We start from the raw sequence: 21,282 nt of genomic DNA on the forward strand, positions 1-21,282 counted from the left end.
GTTAGTTTGAGTCATCACTGATTATTCCTTTTGTTTGTACCTTACAAGGGGGCATTCCAGTCAATTCAATTCAATTCAATTTTATTTGTATAGTGCCAAATCATAATATACATTATCTCAAGGCACTTTACAGGGTCAGGTCAAGACCTTACTTTGTTACAGAGAAAAACCCAACAGTTCCCACAAAGAGCAGCGCTTGGCTTTCTTCCACATGACTGAACATTATAAACCCCAGTAAGGGGCCCTGAGGAGCCACAGCTCAGCATGTTATAAAGGTATGAATGGGCTCATTCAGTATGGGGCATTTTGAGATGCAACAACTTCACAATTTATGAAATAATGAATAATTACATGAAGTAGTAGGATTTAAACTAAATCCTACGTTGGCCCAGAGAGCTCAACACACTGTCCTGTGATGTCATGATGACGAATTCAAACCTGATGTCATCAGATCTGATCCAACATCACTGTTCTGTTTACAGACGGTAAGTGAAGGTAGGGAATAAAAATCAGAATCAAAAGTCAAAAGTCTCAAACCTTCAACTGGAGCAACATGTTCTGGTGTTGTCATGGTAACAAGGTGATACATCACAAGGTGCTGTCCCATTCCTCTGTACCTTGTACCATTTGAGGCCTTGCAGCCTCTCACACTCCATCACTTATCAGGTGACTTCTGTCAAGTATGCGAGTGTGCAGGGTTCGGGGACAATGGGACTTGGTCTTGCAGACATCCATGCGAGTGCACCCCAGTCAGGTTCATCACTTTTTTGTGTCCCCTGGAAACACTTCCATTGTGTTGTGAATCTTTGCAGCATGTGTGTTGTGAAACTGCTCAAGATGTGTTTTCTAAGCTGCAGCGTTTTGAGCTCTCTGGGGCAATGTAAAACCCCGCTTGGGGCACCAGCCTTAAACTGTTTCAGTCTTTTCATTCTTTCTTTGTAATACTAATGTTCAGAGTCACTGATGAATGGTTTCAGGTGTCGTCATTGTATTAGGCTCCTTTAACTTGTAACTTTAACTATATTGTTTCCTATACAAAATGAGATTGTGATATTGATTGGAGCCAACTAAACCAGACAGAGTGGGGGAGGGCACTATCACCTCATCAATATTCATAGTGTTGGCCATAGTGTCACTTCAAGTTCTTTCACTTTAGTGACCAAACCACATGAACTTTATGAGTGATTTAATCACCTGTGTGTAGTGACACTGATGTTTACAAGGTTCAGGCATCAGAAAAGTTAATACTGTGTTTAATGATATCTCAGCAGCTCTGGAAACAGGTTTTTGAATTAAGTCTAACAGTCTGACTGCTGTCAGATGATCGGTGCATTGTTTGTGCTGAATATGAGAAAAAGTGTGGAAGTGGCTGAAGTGGCTCTGACCAAGAGTCTGTCTGTGACGACTGGACTGTACAGTCGAATAAAGTCCAATACAACAGACCAATGAATGAATGATATGTATCATACTGTGTTTCTGGAGTTTTTATTCAGCCCTCTGGAGACTGTAGTTAGTGTTGTGATGCTGCAGACAGAGAGGTGTTCCTAATATTCTTTCTTCCTCATGTTTATAAATGGACAAAATATTTCTAACACATTTCAGTATGAGGCTTAAATCCACTGCAGCACCACGACTGACACAGTGAAAACAACATGACCAATTTAATAAAAGTTGATGAACTGGATCTGCAGTGAGAGATGTTTGAGTGTTTTGGCTACCACAGACTGTAAATACAGATGGGTGGAGCCTCTGTGATGTCACCATCAGGTTTTTGAAGCTCAAAGTGAGAGGTGGGGCCTGTGTGGAGCTGAGACTTTGGTACATGTCAGTTTGTGGCAATCATACATTCAACCACCGCGCACCACCCCCATTACAAACTGTTGTGCAGTGTTTTTTGTCTGATGAGCCTTTCAGTCCATTAAACTTACTCAAACTGGACGTGCTGGACATATTTCATTGTGTTTGAAGTTTGAAAAGCTTCATAACCAAACTTAAATTTTCATGATAAACTGTAACAGATTCCTGTCAGTCAGTCCTGAGGGTTTAATATGTTCAAACAAGAGGAGAAAATATGTTGATCTGAAAAACAACCGGCAACAGAAAAACAGAAGGTGAAATTCAGAGTTTGTGAAAGCGGACATGACAGTGAAGTGAGGTGGGACACAGCTGATCTGTTGTTGAGGCTCTGCTCCATATATGTGATGAAATTCGCCTGCGGTCATGGCCCGGGGCTACGGCTGCCCCAGAGACAAAGGAAGATGGGCTGCCACCATCATGTTTAACCACCCCTGACACATCATCGCCCTTATTGTGACTCTCAATCTGAATACTTGCACACACACACACACACACACACACACACACACACACACACATACACACACACACACACACACTCACAGCCGCAGCAGCAGCAGAAGTGCTGGAGCACCATCTGTCAGCCTGGTGTCAAGTGGCCCTTGTCTCCAGTGATTATGAGAGCTTCTGCTGCCTCAGGTGGTCCACGGGCCAGCTCACCCATCTAGAGGGGCCAGGCCAGGCCATATGTTCTGTGGGGCACGAGGGGGCACCCAGGGGAGGGGAGCTGCCTCCCCTGGCCACTGGACAGGACAGACAGCAGCCACAGCGCATGACTGTCTGCTGAAATGTCCCAGTCAGGCCTGAAGTGACGGAGAAGGACTTGACAGACATCATTCAGAGTTTCTGAGAGAGGCTGGGAGGGAGGGGCATGGAGCCAGAGGTCACAGGGGTCAAGGCAAGCCCGTTAGAGCTTTACATTCTGAACATGTGACACAACAGTGGAAACACAGGATCACATTCAGGGTACTCGGGAAATCCTTATTAACATGAGAAATGGCAGCTCTGCGTCTGTCCATGAAGGAGAGGAGAAGTCTTCATGTGAAGGATCTGCTCAAGGATTTAGACCAAACTGTAAATATCAGATTTCCTCCAGAGAGAAAGATAAATAGGATGTTTTATTCATGTCATCTTCAAGGACGCAGAGCAGCAGGACAACAACATGATAAAGTGTGTGTGTGAGAAAAACATTTTGGATGTTTTTCATTTCAGTGCAGCATTAAAATAAAGTTGTAGAGAGTTTACGACAGTTCATTCAGAAAGTCCTCAGACCGCTTTTCACTAAAGTTAATAATAAAATCATTTAATCATTTTCCCTCATCACTCTGCTCTCAACCCCTCATCAGAACAAAGTGAAAACAGAATTTTAGATTTTTAAAAAATGTATTAAAAAGTAAAAAGTGAAACATCACACTGACAGAAGTTTTCAGACACTTTACTGCGACTCTGTAAATGTAGCTCAGGTTCATCTCTGAGGTGTTTCTACACCTGGACTGGAGTCCACCTGTGGTGAAGCAGCTGATTGGACACACACCTGTTTATATCAGGTGTCACAGCTGAGGATGCAGATCAGAGCAGGAACCATGAGGAAGGAGCTGCTGCAGAGCTCAGAGACAGGATTGTGTCGAGGCTCGGTGAAGGTTCAAGAGCTCAGTGGTCTCCATCATTCTGACATGAAGAAGTCTGGAACAACCAGGACTCTGCTAGACCTGGACCTGGACTAACTGAGAGGTCAGGGAGAGGGAGACCAGGACCCTGATGGTCTCTGAACTCCAGAGATCCTGTGTTTTAAGAAAGTGAAAATAATCCTTCTTTAAAAAAATAAACAGATGTTTGATTTTCATGTGAAAATCACTGATAACTTGTATCTGTAAGTTTAGTGAGGGTCTGGACCAACGCACTGATTTCTCTGATTCACCTCAGTCCATTTCACCTTTAGTGATCTTAGACATGATGATGGTCAGTTCAGGTCCTTTTGGTTCCAGGTTGTGATTTTAGTTAATATTTACAATTAACCATATGACCCCAACTGCAAAACATTTTGAGGCCCCTCGGCCCTCACATAGTTCTGCAACCTTGGGGTCCAGGGTGATGGTTTGTGTTTTATTATGATAGATGCAGTGATGCAGGTTAGGGGGCAGAGGGTAGGACATGATTGACTGGACTTGAACCTGGGCCTCCTATAGAAAGGACTCAGCCTTTATATATGCTTTATCAGCCCCTCACACCCGTCACCTGTCTGAGCCTCACTGTTGACAGACAGATGAACAGAGGACGTCTGTGAATGTTATCTTCTACAGATCAGCTTTTTATTGAAGAGAAGAAATGACAGAAATAGAGGCAAAACAAGAGTTAGCTGTAGCCTCTACCCACTGCCTGCATGTGAGGCGTTCAGGGGACATCTGTAAATTGTAGTGTCTGTCAATAATCTGCAGCTGAGGCATTTAGGGGACATCTGTAAATTGTATTATTTGCCAATAATTCTGTGTCTGAGGCATTTAGGGGACATCTTCAATGGACTTCAATGGGTCTCTTTGCCTGGGACCCTCCACTGGGTGTTTGTCTTCACCTCTGGAGACAGCTGTTGGTCAGTAAAGAATGAAGTTTGATGCTGAACTCACAATGTTTCTTCTCGTGTGGTGAGTAAACAGCTGCTAATGCTAATGTTAGCTATGTATCAACAGCTAAAAATTACATACAGCTCCTTTAAACTGAAACCGAAATCTTTCATCAACGGTCAATGATGAGTTTGGTTATAATTTAAATCTTTCTTAGTGTCCACAAATCTGCAAACAACAAAACCAACGAACACAAACAGTGTGTGTGTCAAACCCTGATACATCTTCCTTCTCTGAGCCTCAGAGCTCCACTGTTTCCAGAAACTATTCACACACATCAGTAAGTCCCACATGTTCCTTCATCTCTATGAACACACACACACTGTTGTTTATCATGACTCAGTCACACACACACCATTTGTTAATTATTTGTTATTGTTCATAAATGGTCATAATGAATATTAAATAATATTTTCAATAAATTTATTTTGACTTTTGCAGAATCATCCTACACCAACACCCTGTCAGTGGTGATATGGTTTATATCACATGACCTCAGGTTGTGCAGCTTTTCACACACTGTGGTTGATGTAAAGGTTAAAGGATAGAAGATGATTTTCTTCTTTGTTTTGTGGACAGAGGAAATAATAATAATAATAATAATCTCTTTTTTCTTGCTTTTTTTTATTCACATGTGCTTTATTATTCTGTTCTAATATTTGTGGATTTTTATTTTGATGAATTCAAATAATTTTTCTTCAGGACTCACTCAAGTTTTTTCCACACTGAAAACCTTTAACTTGTGTAAAAGGCTCAGTATATAGTATATGTAAAAATGTGTTATTGACTTATTGGCCTCTCACAAATTATTACCAATAAAAACCCACAAATATACACAAGTTACCGTGGCTACCCGTTATTTATTTTATATAAATTTCAGAAATATGACAATGTTATTTGAAATGCTGTCAGAGAGCTGGGTGGAAATGTTTCTGTCACAGTTTCCTCCATCAGTGTTTGAACTCGTGACAACAGTGTTGTTGATGAGGAAAATGAGGTTTCACTGGGTGACAAATTACACGGCCTGTCAGCGCGGCGGCTTTCAGACGCAGCAGCTGTGATTTTCCTCTTCAGCACTCGAGCTCTACTTTCATAAGCATAGTCTTTCACTACATGCCAAACTGTAATCAGAACAGGCTTTCCAAAAGAAGTCAGTGGACTGACACACACACACACACACACATACACACACACACACAAAGAGAGAGCTACAGTATAGAGGGAGTGAACACAAGAATGTAAATATTATTTGTCCCATATCATGAAATGACCACAACACACAGTGTGAGTGGGAGTCAATGGGACAATAACAGCGATGATAATAGGTTTAATTTATTCAGCACTATTGGCTCAGACTGTTATTACATAAACTAGACCAAAGGTATGTGGACACCCCAACACTTCACCCATGATCCATTCATTCATTCATCAATGTGCATTAATGTGCTGCTGGTTTCAGTCCGTGCACCAGATGTTGAACCCAGCTGCAGGGATTAGCGGGGTCCAGCTCTGGGTGATAAGGTCTGGATCGCAGTCTGTGATGGAGGGGTGGAGGTCAGGGCTCTGTGCAGATGACAGTAGGTGACATCAGGTGTCATAGTTTTGGCCGAATGTGTGGAAGACAAGATAATACTGGAAAGTCCGAGCAGCAACACCCAGGGCTGAAACATGAAGCCAACACTGAAAGCTGCAATTCCTCTAATGACCACTAGAGTCTGGCTCCAACAGTGAGTGAGTCCCCACAGACTCCCATGTTGGTGTACGGTGTATCTGCAGTCTCAGGGCCGCATTTGTAGGACCCTAGTTTTTTGTGACACTGCCATCTGAGGAACTGGACAACAGGACCAGATTTTAATGAGAAGATGGACAACAATTGATGTGTGAGTGCGACAGCTCTTAGAAATATATTATTCCAATCAATTATTCATTTTTAGCCATCTACCATATTTAAAACAATGATCTGTTAGAGGCCAAGTTGTATCCTATATTAGAAACATTAAACTATAGCAGCGGGGAAATTCATATTAAATAAGTATCAATGTTACTTGGTCATTTTTTTAGTTATATAATTGTATTATTTCATACTGTATATACTGTAGGCCCACTGGTTAGTTCACCTACCAACTTTACAGTCTGTGTTTCGAGTATTGATGGTCAGCAAAAGTTAAATGTCAATAACATGTTTTTTCTCTCTCTTTTTGAAATACAGTCCTGCACTGTTCTGAAATCAGCCTCCAGTACTCCTATCTGCTTGGTGGTGGTGTTGGTGTGAAAAAGTAGGGTCCTAGAAATGTGGCCCTGAAATGGAAGCCTCTGGTCCTGCAGGAACATACCATTGTGTTAAAACCTTTACAGCAGGATGACTTCAGTACGAATTAAACCAAAGGTTTGATCAAAATGCTATGATCACGTATCACATGCTGCACGTGGATTTAAAGTTTGAGGAAAGTGAGTTAATCAGCAACAGTGGTATTTCTCAGGTCATTTACCTTCAGGCTGCACAGACATCTAAACCAAATATCAGGTCCCAGTGCCGGCCTGGCTGCGCCCACACTTCACTGCAGAAACACACAGTGACGAATATTATTTCTCTGCTCCACTGTCAAGACAGGGCTGAGAAAATAATATATAATAAAGATAATTCTTCATGTGTCAGAGAGCCAGCTATTGTTAAGGTCCTGGTGAGCACTTGACTTCACTGCTGTGGCAGTCGCACTGAAGCTAACATTATAGATGATTGAGTGAACGAGGCAGCAGGATACCAGAAATAGACTTTGTTCCTGAGCATGAGAGGAGTCCAGTGTGTCTGAACCCAAACGTGAAGGAAGTTCTTTAGTTCTGTGTAGAGTCGACCAACATGTGACAGATCACAACACTTATCTGCTGCAGCTACTGAAGCTGTCTGATTACACAACACATGTAACAAGCAACCATCAGCCTTCAGGTCTGAAACATGAAACATCACCAGTGAAGAGCTAAAAGCTGCAGTTCCTCTAATGACCACTAGAGTCTGGCTCCAGCAGTGAGTCAGTCCCCAGAGACTCCCATGTTCAAATGTCCAACTTTACAGCAGAAAGAAACATGTTTGCAGTCTGGTACAAAAACTGTTCTGGTCTCTAGAGCTAATTTCCTCCTTCATGACACCTGTACAGGATGAATTTTATGGAACTCACCTGTTTACATTTTATTAAGGACTAAAGGTGTGGAGAATTGAGGGCGTGGCCTCTTTGAGTGACAGGTGGGTGAGCGTATGCTTGCCACAAAGTGACAACTGAAGTCTCAGCTCCACACATGCACCACCTCTTTGACCATATTTGGATTAGCTGGGAGTTAGGGGTGGATTCAGGCAGTGCCAAGATGGCGACAGTGGAGCAGCTCACTCTGAGCTTCAGAAACTTGTGGGTGACATCTCAGAGGCTCCGCCCATCTTTATTTACAGTCTGTGTTTCTAACATATGAAACATGTTTTTACTAATAATAATCAAGTTAAACACAACTATATAAATAATACAACACAGTAAAGCAACAGAGGCACATCTGTAATAAAAAAGGAAATCATTTAAAAGAAGATACTGATTGTGTGTAACAGGCAGGTGGACACACAACACCACAGACTCACACCTTCCTCACTCTCCATGTTTTCCACTCCTGTACTCTATTGTATTCTACTCACTTCCATTCCCTCCATTGCTGAACCCATCACATCCATCTTTACACTCTACACTCACCACAGTTTGACTGTGCTTTATTCTACTGAGCTGCTGTTAAAGTGAAAGTGTTTCTACTTGTGAAATCTTATATTTCAATATCAGAGCAATATATATATATATATATATAATCAGCAGCTGCTCTGATAATAAAGATAGTGTGGAGTAATAATGGGAGAAGTGTGGTTTAAATGAGTCTGACCTCTGACCTGTGTGATGATGTTTATCTTTTCACAGTGTTTGTGCAGATCACTGTTACAGTTAAAGAAGAAGCTGTCTCAGTCTCCTACATGAGAGTCAGGAGTGTTAGATGCTGATCCACCACCCAGACCTCCACACCCCGACTCTGCCTCTTACAGGGGCACATACTTTCATCGCACACACACTAAAAGTTTGCCCTGCTCCTTTATGAGCATTCAGTCATTTCTAATAATACCCAGCAGCATTATTTACTCCACCTCCTCACAGCTCATTATAGGTGTTTGAACAGATCAATGATGTGGACAGTGTCCAATACAAAATATTCTACTTGGTCGTTGTGTCTTTTCCCTCTGGTCTGCTTCAAGTCTGGGTCATGTCAGTGTCTACACTTGGTGTTGGAGTCTAAGTCTGGTCCCTCAGTCCAGGGTCTGTCTGTTGTTGTGTCCAGTGGTGAGACCATGAGACCATGATGCACCACTCACTGAGGCCTCAGCAGTCTGTTACTCAGACTTCACTGATGACCAATGAAAACAACTGTTTTAACAGTAAAATCACCACAGCTCATCACAGTTACACAACCACTCTACTCATGACTGATACTGTAGAGTTTTATACTGTTACTGTTATACTGCTCTGTAATATACTGTTTAATACTTATACTTTGTATGTTTGTATTACTTTATATTTACAGAGTATGTACATGTATGTATATATATATATATATAATTAATCAGCAGCTGCTCTGATAATAGAAAACGGTATATATATATATATATATATATATACTATTTAAATTCAAATAAATAAATATACAAATATATAGGCAAAATTATATATATCTATATAATCATATATAATTTTACACACACACACACTCACACTCACACGTGTGTGTATATGCCTATATGTAAAATATATGCCTATATATATATATATATATGCCTATATGTAAAATTATATATTATTATATTTTTAATTTTGCCTATATATTTGTATATTTATTTGTTTATATTTATTCAACTGTATATATTTATCATTTCACTTCAGTTATCTATCTATCTGTCTGTCTGTCTGTCTATCTATCAGGGAATATTCTATTCGTTTTGTGTATTATTTTAAACACATTTGCTTTGATAGTGAAATAAAGTGATGTGTCACAAATGAACAGAGCAGTGATCTGATCCTGACCCGCTGTGGCCTCCGGTTACCAGACTTTCAGTTGTTGTGTGTTTTGTTCTGTTCTTGTCCTCTGCAGGAGCCCGTGTCTCTGTCCGCTGTGTGTGTTCACAGCGTTCGGAGGTTACTAACACAAGAGGGCGTGTTGGTGTGTGTCACCGCGGCCCCTGCGGGTCCCGGCCTGTCACCGCTCTGATTCAGGGCTCACACCATCAGCTGCTGCAGACCGCGCATGTCCGTGTTTCACTGATGGTTTTGGTGAGTTTGAAGGTTTACATCTTGTCCTCCTGGTTTGATCCTCCCTCACAAACCGTTTCCTAAAAGTTCACAGACAAGCAGCCCAGGGCGTCTTTTACCTGCACAGACAGGTCCATTATGGGATGTTTAACTGTGGACTGTTAAATTCACCAGAACCACCTGCATCAACATGTCCGGGATCTGTTTTACTCTGTGGCCTCCTGTGTGTCTACTTCAGATTAAAAGTTAAAACTGACGCGCGTGTGTGTGTGTGTGTGTGTGTGTGTGTGTGTGTTCCTTCATGGACCATGAGGCTGAACAATAATCTCTGAACCAACAGCTCAGTAAAAATTAAGAGAAAAATAATTAACGCAGCAGAAAACAAATGATGGAAAACAAATTGTATCCAGCAATAAGTGTGCCGCTGTGTATGTGTGTGTGTGCGTGTGTGTGCTTAGTGCTGGTCAGGGTCTGCGGAGCCAATCAGCTGCTCATGCAGATGACGTGCTGATGTCCTACGTCAGCCCCGCCGCTTGTCAGGATCAGAGCTGCACACACACGCCGGCAACAAACACATACACACACTCCCGCTCCGAGCCGGACAGCACAGCACAGCCCCCTGGCCCCGGCAGCCCGGCAGCGGAGGACACATCCAGGCTTCCAGGCGCCGCAGCCCGCTGTGACAGTGGACCTAACGTCGGCTTACTTTGTGGACATGGGAGACATGGGGGATCCGCCGAAAAGTAAGACACTTGCTCGGTGCTGGGCAGCGGCAGTGGGACTGAATTCATCACAAGTTGAGAGCGGAGTTAGTTTGGTTCAGATGCTGCCGACAGAACAGGTTTCCTCGGCCTGTTAAAGTCTCTGACAGGGTTTTATTCAATACTGAGAATATTTACTCAGCGGGGGTTACCTACAGACTTTTATTTTGGTAATAATAATAATAATAATAATAATAATAATAATAATAATAATAATAATAATAATAATAATAGGTAGTAATTGCTTGAAGGTGCTTTTTAAGGTGCAATTTATCCAGCGCTGTGATCAGTGTGTGATGTGTCCTGCTCTGCTCTTCCAGAGAAGCGGCTGGTGTCTCTGTGCGTGGGTTGCGGGAACCAGATCCACGACCAGTACATCCTGCGGGTCTCCCCGGACCTGGAGTGGCACGCCGCCTGTCTGAAGTGCGCCGAGTGCAGCCAGTACCTGGACGAGTCCTGCACATGCTTCGTCAGGGACGGGAAGACTTACTGTAAACGGGACTACATCAGGTAGGACGTGCCGGGACAGGACGGGACGAGCCCCCCTCCCTCCCCTCACACACACCACAGGAGCCGGAGCTGCGCGGACACTGAGATGATGACAATAATAATTCTTATTTTATATATTTCATAATATCAGAGTGCGTTGTTGGGACTGGTTTCAGTCGATTTGAATATGAATCATATTCACTACATGCTGTTGGAGTGAATATGAATCTGCAACATGATTCATATTCACTCCAACAACATGTTGTAAAGCGCATTGTCTCGTGCTTACATCAGTTTGATTTTTAAAAACTCACGAGGCCACACGGAGCGAGGGGCCCGCGAACAGCCTGACGGGACAGATCCACGGTGAGGCCTGAAAACAGCTCTCTGATTATTGCTCTTCCAACACGTGAACAACTGGTAGATAAAACCGGATCAGCTGTTTTCTAATGACAAAACTCAAATTACACTAAATACTGGAAATAAAAGCATCGTCCACTAACAATTATATCATAAAGATAATGTACTGTTACTGCTAATGTGTTATTATTATTATTATCATTATTATTATTATTACCAGTCTACTATTATTATTATTATTATTATTATTATTGTTACCAGCCTATTATTTGTATTATTATTATTATTATTATTATTATTATCATTATTAAGTTTTTGTTTTTTCAGTATAAGCCTATAGCCTAAATAATGTTTAGAAATGTTTTAATAGCGTAGTGACAAGGACAACATTTTCATATTATTATTATTATTATTTATTTTTTAAATTATTATTATCATGAAGGGAAATTATCGTTGTTGTTATTCTGTATATTTTTTAATGAGAATTTAGTGACTTAGGTTCCTGCAGTGAAACTTATCAGACCGTGTTTGTGTGTCCGTGTGTGTGTGCGCACGTCCCGCAGGTTATACGGGATTAAATGCGCCAAATGCAACATCGGCTTCAGTAAGAATGACTTCGTGATGCGGGCCCGCTCCAAGGTCTACCACATCGAGTGTTTCCGCTGCGTGGCCTGCAGCCGGCAGCTCATCCCGGGAGACGAGTTCGCTCTGCGGGAGGACGGGCTCTTCTGCCGGGCGGACCACGACGTGGTGGAGCGGGCCAGCATGGGCCCCGGAGATCCGCTCAGTCCGCTGCACCCCGCCAGACCGCTGCAGATGGCAGGTAAAGTCCCGGGGAGTGGGAGACCAGGACTATTACTGCCGCAGACACAGAGTCCGGCTCGGACTTTTTTGTTTCTCGGGAGTCCTGAAGTCTTTTTCCCGCTGTTGGATTTTGGTCAGGCCTTAAAAGTAAAAGGATTATCCGAGCTGACGCCATCAGACTGAGATGTTTCATGTTCAGATTAACTTCACCTCCGCTGAGTTTTATTTGAGACTCGGACTGAGTCAGATTCACTGACCCGGGTCGATCTGCGCTTTAATGTTAGTTTCTCCCGGTTCCGCAGCTTCAGGTTTTTCTGTTTGGCCGGTTCTGGTTTCTGCTCCTGCGTCTTTATTCTGTTCTGCATACCACAGTCCGGTCAGACCAGGCTCGGAGATTAGATACAGCGGGCGCTGCTGTCAGAAATACACCCGGTTATCTGGTGGAGGACGGGCGCGACACATGGCTGAGGGTCCGGGAGACTAGAGACGTGTGGAGGGGGTTGGAGGTTTTCTGTGGTATAGAGCTGGCTACTACAGGGGCCATCTGGCCGCTGTGGGTTTCAGAGTAGGTTTTGACCTTGGGTCAGATGAGTCAATCAGAACTGCGCTTTTCCCCAACATTTAAACTTCAATGCAGTGGAGCCTGCAGCTCCTCGAAGATGCAAAACGTCACATTCAGAGGAAGTTCAGAGCGGGAGGGGGGTTTCTGTGCATGTCTGGTCTTTATTCAGTATCACTGAGCCAGGAAGATCAGTCAGAATGTGGCTGTAACAGACTCACAATGACACAGTTGTGCATCATGTGTTGCAGGATGATGAGGGTTACAAAGCTCACAGGCCTGTCTTAGTCCTCATCTTTTCCCGGGCTGGTGAAGCCTCTCTGCAGACAGATAAACTGATTTCCCCTCCCTGGGTTGTTCTCCCGTCCTTTGTCAACAGCAGAACCAATCTCGGCAAGGCAGCCCGCGCTGCGGCCTCACGTCCACAAACAGCCGGAGAAGACCACCCGGGTCCGGACGGTGTTAAACGAGAAGCAGCTGCACACGCTGCGGACTTGCTACAACGCCAACCCGAGGCCCGACGCCCTGATGAAGGAGCAGCTGGTCGAGATGACCGGCCTCAGCCCGCGGGTCATCCGGGTCTGGTTCCAGAACAAGCGGTGTAAAGACAAGAAGAGGAGCATCCTGATGAAGCAGCTCCAGCAGCAGCAGCCCAACGACAAGACGGTAAGAGGACGGACCCGGGTCCAACCCGCCACTGCGTTCACACTGACAGACACACAGTTAGATGTGTTTGACCTAAAGGCTGCCGCCCTTACACTCAGTGTAGCAGAGACTCTTTTTAACGCCGAGTTTATTCATAAAGTCACACATTCGTCAAAGGCTGGAGCGGGTGTCAGGGTCCCGGGTTTATCCTGTGGGATGTGCCCCCCCCCCCTTCCCCAAATGATGGATGATAAAGGTCTCGATCTATTTAAAGGACTCAGTGTCTCAAAGACCAAACCAACAAGAGCAAAGAAAGATTTCAGCACACACACACACACACACACACACACACACACACACACGCGCGCGCGCACACACACACACACACACACACACACACACACACACACACACACACACACACACACATCTGTTTTCTTGTTTGCTTATGTATTGATTATTCTTCTGATCACTGCTGGATGCAGAACATCCAGGGAATGACGGGGACCCCGATGGTGGCGGCCAGTCCGGAGCGGCACGACGGCGGCATCCAGGCCAACCCGGTGGAGGTGCAGAGCTACCAGCCGCCCTGGAAGGTCCTCAGCGACTTCGCCCTGCAGAGCGACATCGACCAGCCGGCCTTCCAGCAACTGGTTCGTCCTCTTCTTCATTTAAGGAAATTGTGATTTTAATGTATTTACTTATTTACATTATTCTATATTTCACTTCTCCTCTGAACATGTGATGCGCACAGGTTCCCCCAGTTTTTATCTGAATGATGAGTGTGTTTTAAATAGCGGTCAACACATGTGTGTGCGTGTGTGTGTGTGCGTGAGTGTGAGTGTGCACTCTGCTCTGTTTACACTGTGGTGGGACACTACAATTATGTATTTAAACCAATATTTCAAATGAATGTAACTGACCCTCCGCAGAGTTTTTTCTCCACCGCTGGATCTTGATTTAATCTGAATCAATTCCATGGACACTAAGATGCGCATCAACACACACATTAAATCATTTCCCCAACATAGTTGAAAAAAAATTTTTTCTATCAATGGAGAATTAACCTAAAAAAGGAACAGTTAATTTTAATGAAAGCCGTCCAGCTGCTGCGGCTTCAGCTTTGAGCCAGCGTTCAGCTCTGTAGACTCAGGTCCTCAGACAGAGGACGGCCTGGTCTGAACCCGGTCTGAACCCGGTCTGGGATGTGCTCCTGATGGTTTTAAACCTTTGGAAATAAATAGATTTTACTCTTATTGTAAAATTGTTTTGCGCGCTCTCCTGAAATCGCCCCCGCTGACTCCAGGTCATAAGTGAATTATGAACATTCATGACGAGAAGCGGAAGGTGACACGCACATCACGCGCTGTTTGCTTGCGGGGCAGCTGAGCTGTTCAGTAAAATACTGTTAGATTTGGTCAGTATTTTATTATCGCTGTTATTATTACTATTAAAATGGTTATAATTAATCCATGGCCACAGCTGACGTCATGATCAGGTTTATTTAGATGTATCTTTTATTAGACCAATCAAAATGTTTTTTTGTGAAGGACAACTGTAGCATCAGTAACATATGAGCTGATGCTAATGTTTGTTAACATTTGGTTTGAACGTGTTTTTGAAGTGTCCACACAGCCGCTGCTTTCCTCGTATTTACTCATTATCACGCAGAGATTTATGGGTAATCCATCACAGACGCAATACGTGCCTTATAGTAAATTAATTACTGTTCTTTTCAATGAAGGACAATTAATTAATCTGCAATTAATACAGTCCCCGTCTTCCCTGTGATGCTCGTCCTTCTCAAACATACAGAGGTTCTGAGGGTTCTGATCGTGCCGAGCTGCCGCTCTGGAACCAGGACTACCAGTCTGATGAACTCAACCATTATCCTCCAGCTGTTTGTGTGTCCAGGTGTGTCTGACCGCTGCCTCCTCACTCCCGCAGGTCAGCTTCTCGGAGGGGGGGCCGGGCTCGAACTCGACGGGCAGCGAGGTAGCGTCCATGTCGTCCCAGCTTCCAGACACGCCGAACAGCATGGTGTCCAGCCCCATCGAGGCCTGAGCGGGACGCGCATGGACGGACTGACCTGTTCATCCCTTCCCCTCCCGCCCAACTGCACCAAGCAACCCCCCTGGTTGTATTTTGACACTGTGAAGACAATCATGGGATTTTACCATAGCCACCCGCTCTAACGCCCCGGATGGACGTGAGAGTGTCCGCCGTCCATCCCCGCGTCATCATGACCGGTGCTGCCCGCTCAAGCGCCTGGTTACAGTTGCCAAAAGGAGAAGACATGACCGTGACTCCACCGATTACCGGGACCTCTGAGCAGGACACACCTGGACTCTGACTCCATCTAAACGCTGTGCGCTACTCTGAATAGAAAACAATGACTGGTGATTTTTTTAATTCATAAACGCACTTCATCATATAATAATAGACCGTTTGGAGGGAACAGCACTGCTTTCTTCATTTAATTACACGATTTCCTACATGACCCAAGTACTAAAGCATTTGCAACAAGGTATACCTCTATTTTGCCACAAGCTTCGTGGGACATTTGTGTGAGTTAGTGTCTGTCCGAGAATATTTTTTTTCTTTCCCAAAGATGTGTAAATTAATAAGTTTTAAAAAATACCGTTTAGCTCTGGAAGAAAATGTTTCGTTTGTTCCCGTGCAACAAAAAAATTATTTATTATTTATTGTCGACAAATTTGCCACCTTTTGTGTAACTTTCTTAACTGAAGTAAAAAGAGACAAAAAAAAAAAAAAAAAAAAAGACTGGAGTTTGGTCTGTGGCTTTTCTGTTTCATGTTTTCAGGCATTAACAGAACAGAACTGTTGGATTCTGTATAAAGTGAATATTCTGACGCCGGGCGGGCCGCACGGTACCTGGGTGTGATGCTGGTGCTGATGCTGCCTCAGTTCACCTGCAGCCTCAACCAGAGTTCCGCTAAAAGCTTATAGAAACTACGTGATGGAGGAATTTCATCATTTGAGAGGATAAATCCTTTTAGTCAGTGGAACCGGAAAGAACAGTGAAATATTCATGAGCCGAGAGCACAGGATTTTATTGTACATCTATTTACATAATAACAATAATAATGATAATAGACTAATTTAGGAGACTCCATGTCATCACTTATTATTTTACTTATTTATTTTAGCCATTTTCTTTTGTTCTTGATGTTTTGTTGTTGTTTTTTTTTTTAACTGACTGTTGTGTGATAATCTGTACATTTTATCTATGAGTGGGGATTTCAGTGCGCAGGTTTATGATGTGTCTGGTCCTGATCCTGAACCTTAATCATGTGTGGTCTGCTTCCTCCACACACTGAGTGGCTGCTCTGCAGGTCTGAGTTTGTCCAGTGAAATTTGGGAAAAGGTGACTTTTCACAGGGATCTAAGTGCGCTGACGATCAGTGTTACTGTTCCTCTGCTGCTGAATTCACCCTCAGCGCCTCCTCCTGCATCCTGTCCTGTGAGCTGTGTGTGCAGCAGCATGTCATAATATCCTTATAGCCAGTAGTATTAAAACCTATCCACTTATTAATTAAAATAATGTGTCAAACTGTGCCTCTCTTAAAATCTGAAACACATGAATAAGTGCAGTGATCTTTCCCCATTATAACAAGAGAGAAATCTCTTTTGCAATAAACAAAATACACAACACAAACTGACCACAGATGTCACAGCTGATCAAAACCCAAACAACCAATTGATCATCAGAAAGAGCTCTGCAGATGTCAGGGATTTAATCTAACTTCTGCTCCAGGAAGTGAGCTTTTAAAACAGGAGCAGCAGGAAATAAGCTGCTGTCATTTTAACTCAACTGAAGCTGATTTAATGAAATATAAAAAAAGATTAAAGATCTGAGTCATTTAACTTTGTAAATGTACGGTTTTTATTTTTATTTTTGGGACAGATGGATTCCCTGTGTCACAATCTGGATGAAATTAGTGGTGTGCTGCTGCAATGCAGGACATTAAGAGAAGGATGGGTCAGTGAGGTCATACAATGACAGTGGGGGACATGCAAAGAGACAGTGAAGCATATTCTGCAAAGTCAAACATGAGGACGCCACAGTCTGCAGCGATACAGCGCGGCTGCAGGAGCCACTGAAGACAGGAACACCAGCCTGAGGCTTCAGCTGCATGTTCATTACTATTACACAAATCCAACTATGACTGAATTTCCACTGGTCTCCTGTTTGTCCAGAGAGATGTCGATGTTTTAGAACAGAGGAGTGATGCTTTAGAAAAAAAAAAAAAAAAAAAAGAGGCTTTGGCAGTGACACATCCCAAACTGATGAAACAGATTTCTCTACTAGAATCCACACATTATAAATATGAATGAAATAATGAGACACAGTAAATGTCTGTTAGAGCTGAAACTTTAATGCACAACTCATGGATAAAGGATGCAGGCTGTTTGTGTAGCTGCAGTGAACACAGGCTTTAAATACGCCAGTCAGCTGATAGGATATGAGTAAAACACAGTTTGTAGATTTACTTCCAACAGCGAAGAAATGAAATTTGTTGATGTGTGACCATGAGGGAAGGGGCTCAGTGACACCCCCCCTGCACCTGTGACCTCTGTGATCTGTAGATAATGACTGAAGTCATGGAGGGAGTTTCCTCTGAGTCTTCAGTCTCTCTCTGGACATTAGTGTCTTTTTCTTTTTGTCTCAGTTAAATTTCCTCTCGGAGGCTGAACTGTTACGATTCAGGAAGTAGGAAGGTGTGTGATAGGCCGCACAGGACTCAGTCACGGCTGCTGTCCAGTGAATCAGAGAATAGTAAAAACTGTGTACGATCATCTGCAACAGAAGACGAGAGGACGCAGGAACAGACAGAAAGACTCAGGAGGAGCTGAGGGTGAGCGAGGACAGAGGGCGTTGTCTTCTTGTGAGGGCGCTACCTCTGGCATTTTCACTACACTGAGGAAAATGCCACGCTCTGCTCTGTCTGTCTGCCTGTCTGTCTGTGTCTGTCTGTGTGCCTGCCTGCCTGTCTTCCTGTCTTCCTGCCTGCCTGCCTGTGTGTCTGTCTCTCTGTCATTTCCATGTGCCGGCGTGCAGAGAGCTGCAGGGTGGGAGCGTCCCTGGCGATCCAGCAGCACTGTAATTTTGGTGTCACTGTATCTCAGACCTTGTGCTGCTGTAGCAGGTCAACAGTCGACTGCAGCTGAGCTCCAACAACAGCTTTTCTATCTGCTCTGCTCGTCTCTTTGAGCTTCTGTCTAAATGGAGCAATGATTTCTAAAAGCAGAGTGAAGGTCTTCTCCTCAGCAGCAGCTTCCTGAGCCTACATATTAAAGTCCGCTTCTACAGTTCAGTCCGGTTGAGTCCAGTTCAGGGTCTACAGTTCAGTCCAGTTCACTCATACAGTCACACAACCAGATATCACACATCTGAACAATGAATAACCATGAACACACCTAATGTTCACCGCAACCTCTACACAACGAAATACAACGCAACAAAATGAAACACAATGAAACACAATTAAACAATTAAACTATGACACAATTAAACAATGAAACAGAATGAAACAGAATGAAACCATTAAACAGAATGAAGCAATGAAACACAATGAAACAAAATGAAACAATGAAACACAATGACACAATGAAACACAATTCAGACAGAGCTGAGTAAACTGCTGGCAAGTTACCTGGCGGTGAGGTGGTGCTCTCTTAGACTCCGCCCCTACAGTAACTGACTCATTCGCCATGTTCAGACTGTCGACCTCTTCGACCAATAAAAACACTGATCCTGACTTAATACTTACTGTGTTAGAAAGCTCAGCATGTCAGCCAATTAAATCTACACACATGAGAAAACCGGCAGCAAATACACTGATACAATATAATTTCAAAATAAAACAAGAAATGCATTTTTTTAGAAGCTACAGGAGCCAACATGGCCGCTGGTGGAGGTCGTAGTTACACCAAGAAACCTGTTCTTTAAAGTGATCAGAGAAGTCACAGAGCAAAACTGAGACTGTCCTGTAACAAACGAGCCCATAGGTCATCTGTCAGCAGGTTGTTATGACCCATAGTAAGGTTTTGTTGCTAGGCGACATCTAGTGGTTGTAGTAATGATGACAGGAGCAAAGGGAAAAGTGCAGTGACGTAGTTTATAGAGAGACAGAGTCCACGTCAGGAGGAGGTTGGGGTGGATGGATGAATATGACCCAGGAGAGCGGTGTTCGATTCCCATGTGACAGGAGCAGTTTATGTTGTTTCTATTATCCAGGACCGTTTGTTGTTATTGCTGTAACCATGACAACAAAGATCGTCTAATGTTGAGGAAGTACTTATTCTAACCCAAATCACCATCTTTTCCTAAACCTAACCAAGTGTAAATGAACCTGCAGAGACCTGAGTTAAATAAAGTTTAACACTATTTTATTGATATTGTTGCTCAGTGACTTAACTGCATCACACACACAGCAGTATCACATGATAAAATAAAACATGGTTCACTGCTAGTCATTTAGAAATGTACTTAATTAGCATTAGTCATTTTACCTGATAGTAGCTTTAATAGTGGTCATAATGAAATGAACAGAAGGCAGAGGCTACCTACATGGTCCAGGATCAGGTCAGCACAACAGGCTCTGATCATTCTGCATGGTTCTCCATCATTATAACTCAGACTCAGAGACAGACTCTGTGCCTCTCCTCTGTTGTGTGGATGGGGATCCAGGCAGGGGAGGCTAAGACCAAGGACAAAGAGTCCTGATAACAAACCCTACAGGTTTGTCTGGCTCTGGGACTGTATTCAGAGCCGATGGAGAGATGGAACAAAAGCAGCACTGTACCTTGGGCAGGCTGAGGGAAACAATTGCAGGCCTCTGGATGAGACCACATTGAACTGGGATGGGAAATGAGCGAGGGGACTAACTCCCCCAGAAATCTGGCGCCTGACTCCCAGAAGCCCACCAGGTTAGCAGGTAGTCAGAGACAGTGTCCACACGTTTACATTGACTCACTGGGCAGATGCTTTTATCCAGCAGCAGCAGCAGAGTGATCAGCTTCATTAGACCACCTGTCTGTTGCTGCGTTCTATACCTGAGGAGCCACATGTCAGTGAGTGTGAAGCCTCAGAAAGTTACACTGCCGAGTTTGACAATCTGCTCCCAGAGGGGTTAAAATGTCAAGGGTTCAACCGCCCACAGGCATGGGTCATGGATGGGTCATGGGATGACTGACCCCTCCGCACAGAGACATTAACATACCTTCTCATGTTTCAGAGAAAAGAAAATGATCATCTTCCCTCTAATGTTATATATATTTTATTATAAACTGATCCATGTGCAGTTGAATCTGAGCTGTGGCTCCACGAGAAACGTCAGGGTGACCCAGGTTTTCTACCATCATGGTGTGTGAGAGACAAAACACACTGCAGGTACCAAAATGTCAGGTCAACCCAGTCACAGTGAATCTAGACTGATCACAGCTGTTTACAATGTGGGACTGAGGGCCAGTTCTGATTTAAATGATGTTAATTTATCACATTAATTAACTGATGGCTTTATCTGTTAGAATTACTGTGCTGATTCGACTGTAACACACACACACACACACACACACACTTCTGTCGACCAAAAACGAGTTTACTTCTATAAACTAATGAAGAACAGATGTTTCACATTAAAATGCATGTTCATTAAGAGAAGCTGTGTGAGTGTAACTGTCTGGATGAGACTAACTCAGACCTGTGTGTCCTCTGTAATGAAACAGCAGCTCTGTCATATTCACCATCTTCCTCTGCTGGGTATTAGACACACAGATAACATCTGAGAAACCACGGCAACACAAATCCAGCGCTGTCGGCTGAGACCCAAAAACCATCTGAC

At 43.6% G+C, this 21,282-nt stretch overlaps 1 protein-coding gene across 3 annotated transcripts; it reads left to right on the forward strand.

The window, feature by feature from the left end:
* Positions 1–10,332: 10,332 nt before the first annotated feature.
* isl1a (ISL LIM homeobox 1a) lies at positions 10,333–16,196 on the forward strand. Of its 3 annotated transcripts, none has more exons than XM_071481719.1 (6): positions 10,333–10,539; positions 10,878–11,067; positions 11,970–12,229; positions 13,149–13,435; positions 13,900–14,067; positions 15,362–16,196. In XM_071481719.1, exons 1-6 carry the CDS (start codon positions 10,512–10,514, stop codon positions 15,476–15,478), a joined length of 1,050 nt encoding a protein of 349 aa, XP_071337820.1. In that variant the 5' UTR covers positions 10,333–10,511; the 3' UTR covers positions 15,479–16,196. The 3 variants fall into 3 exon arrangements, with proteins under 3 accessions (XP_071337820.1, XP_071337818.1, XP_071337817.1); XM_071481717.1 differs by having other exon boundaries at positions 10,363–10,539; positions 15,230–16,196; XM_071481716.1 differs by having other exon boundaries at positions 10,363–10,539; positions 13,152–13,435.
* The last annotated feature ends 5,086 nt before the right edge of the window (positions 16,197–21,282 follow it).

Source organism: Trachinotus anak, unplaced genomic scaffold (assembly GCF_046630095.1).
Source record: "Trachinotus anak isolate AG129_WGS33_773 ecotype Australia unplaced genomic scaffold, CSIRO_AGI_Tana_v1 ptg000008l, whole genome shotgun sequence".
Lineage (NCBI taxonomy): Eukaryota > Metazoa > Chordata > Actinopteri > Carangiformes > Carangidae > Trachinotus > Trachinotus anak.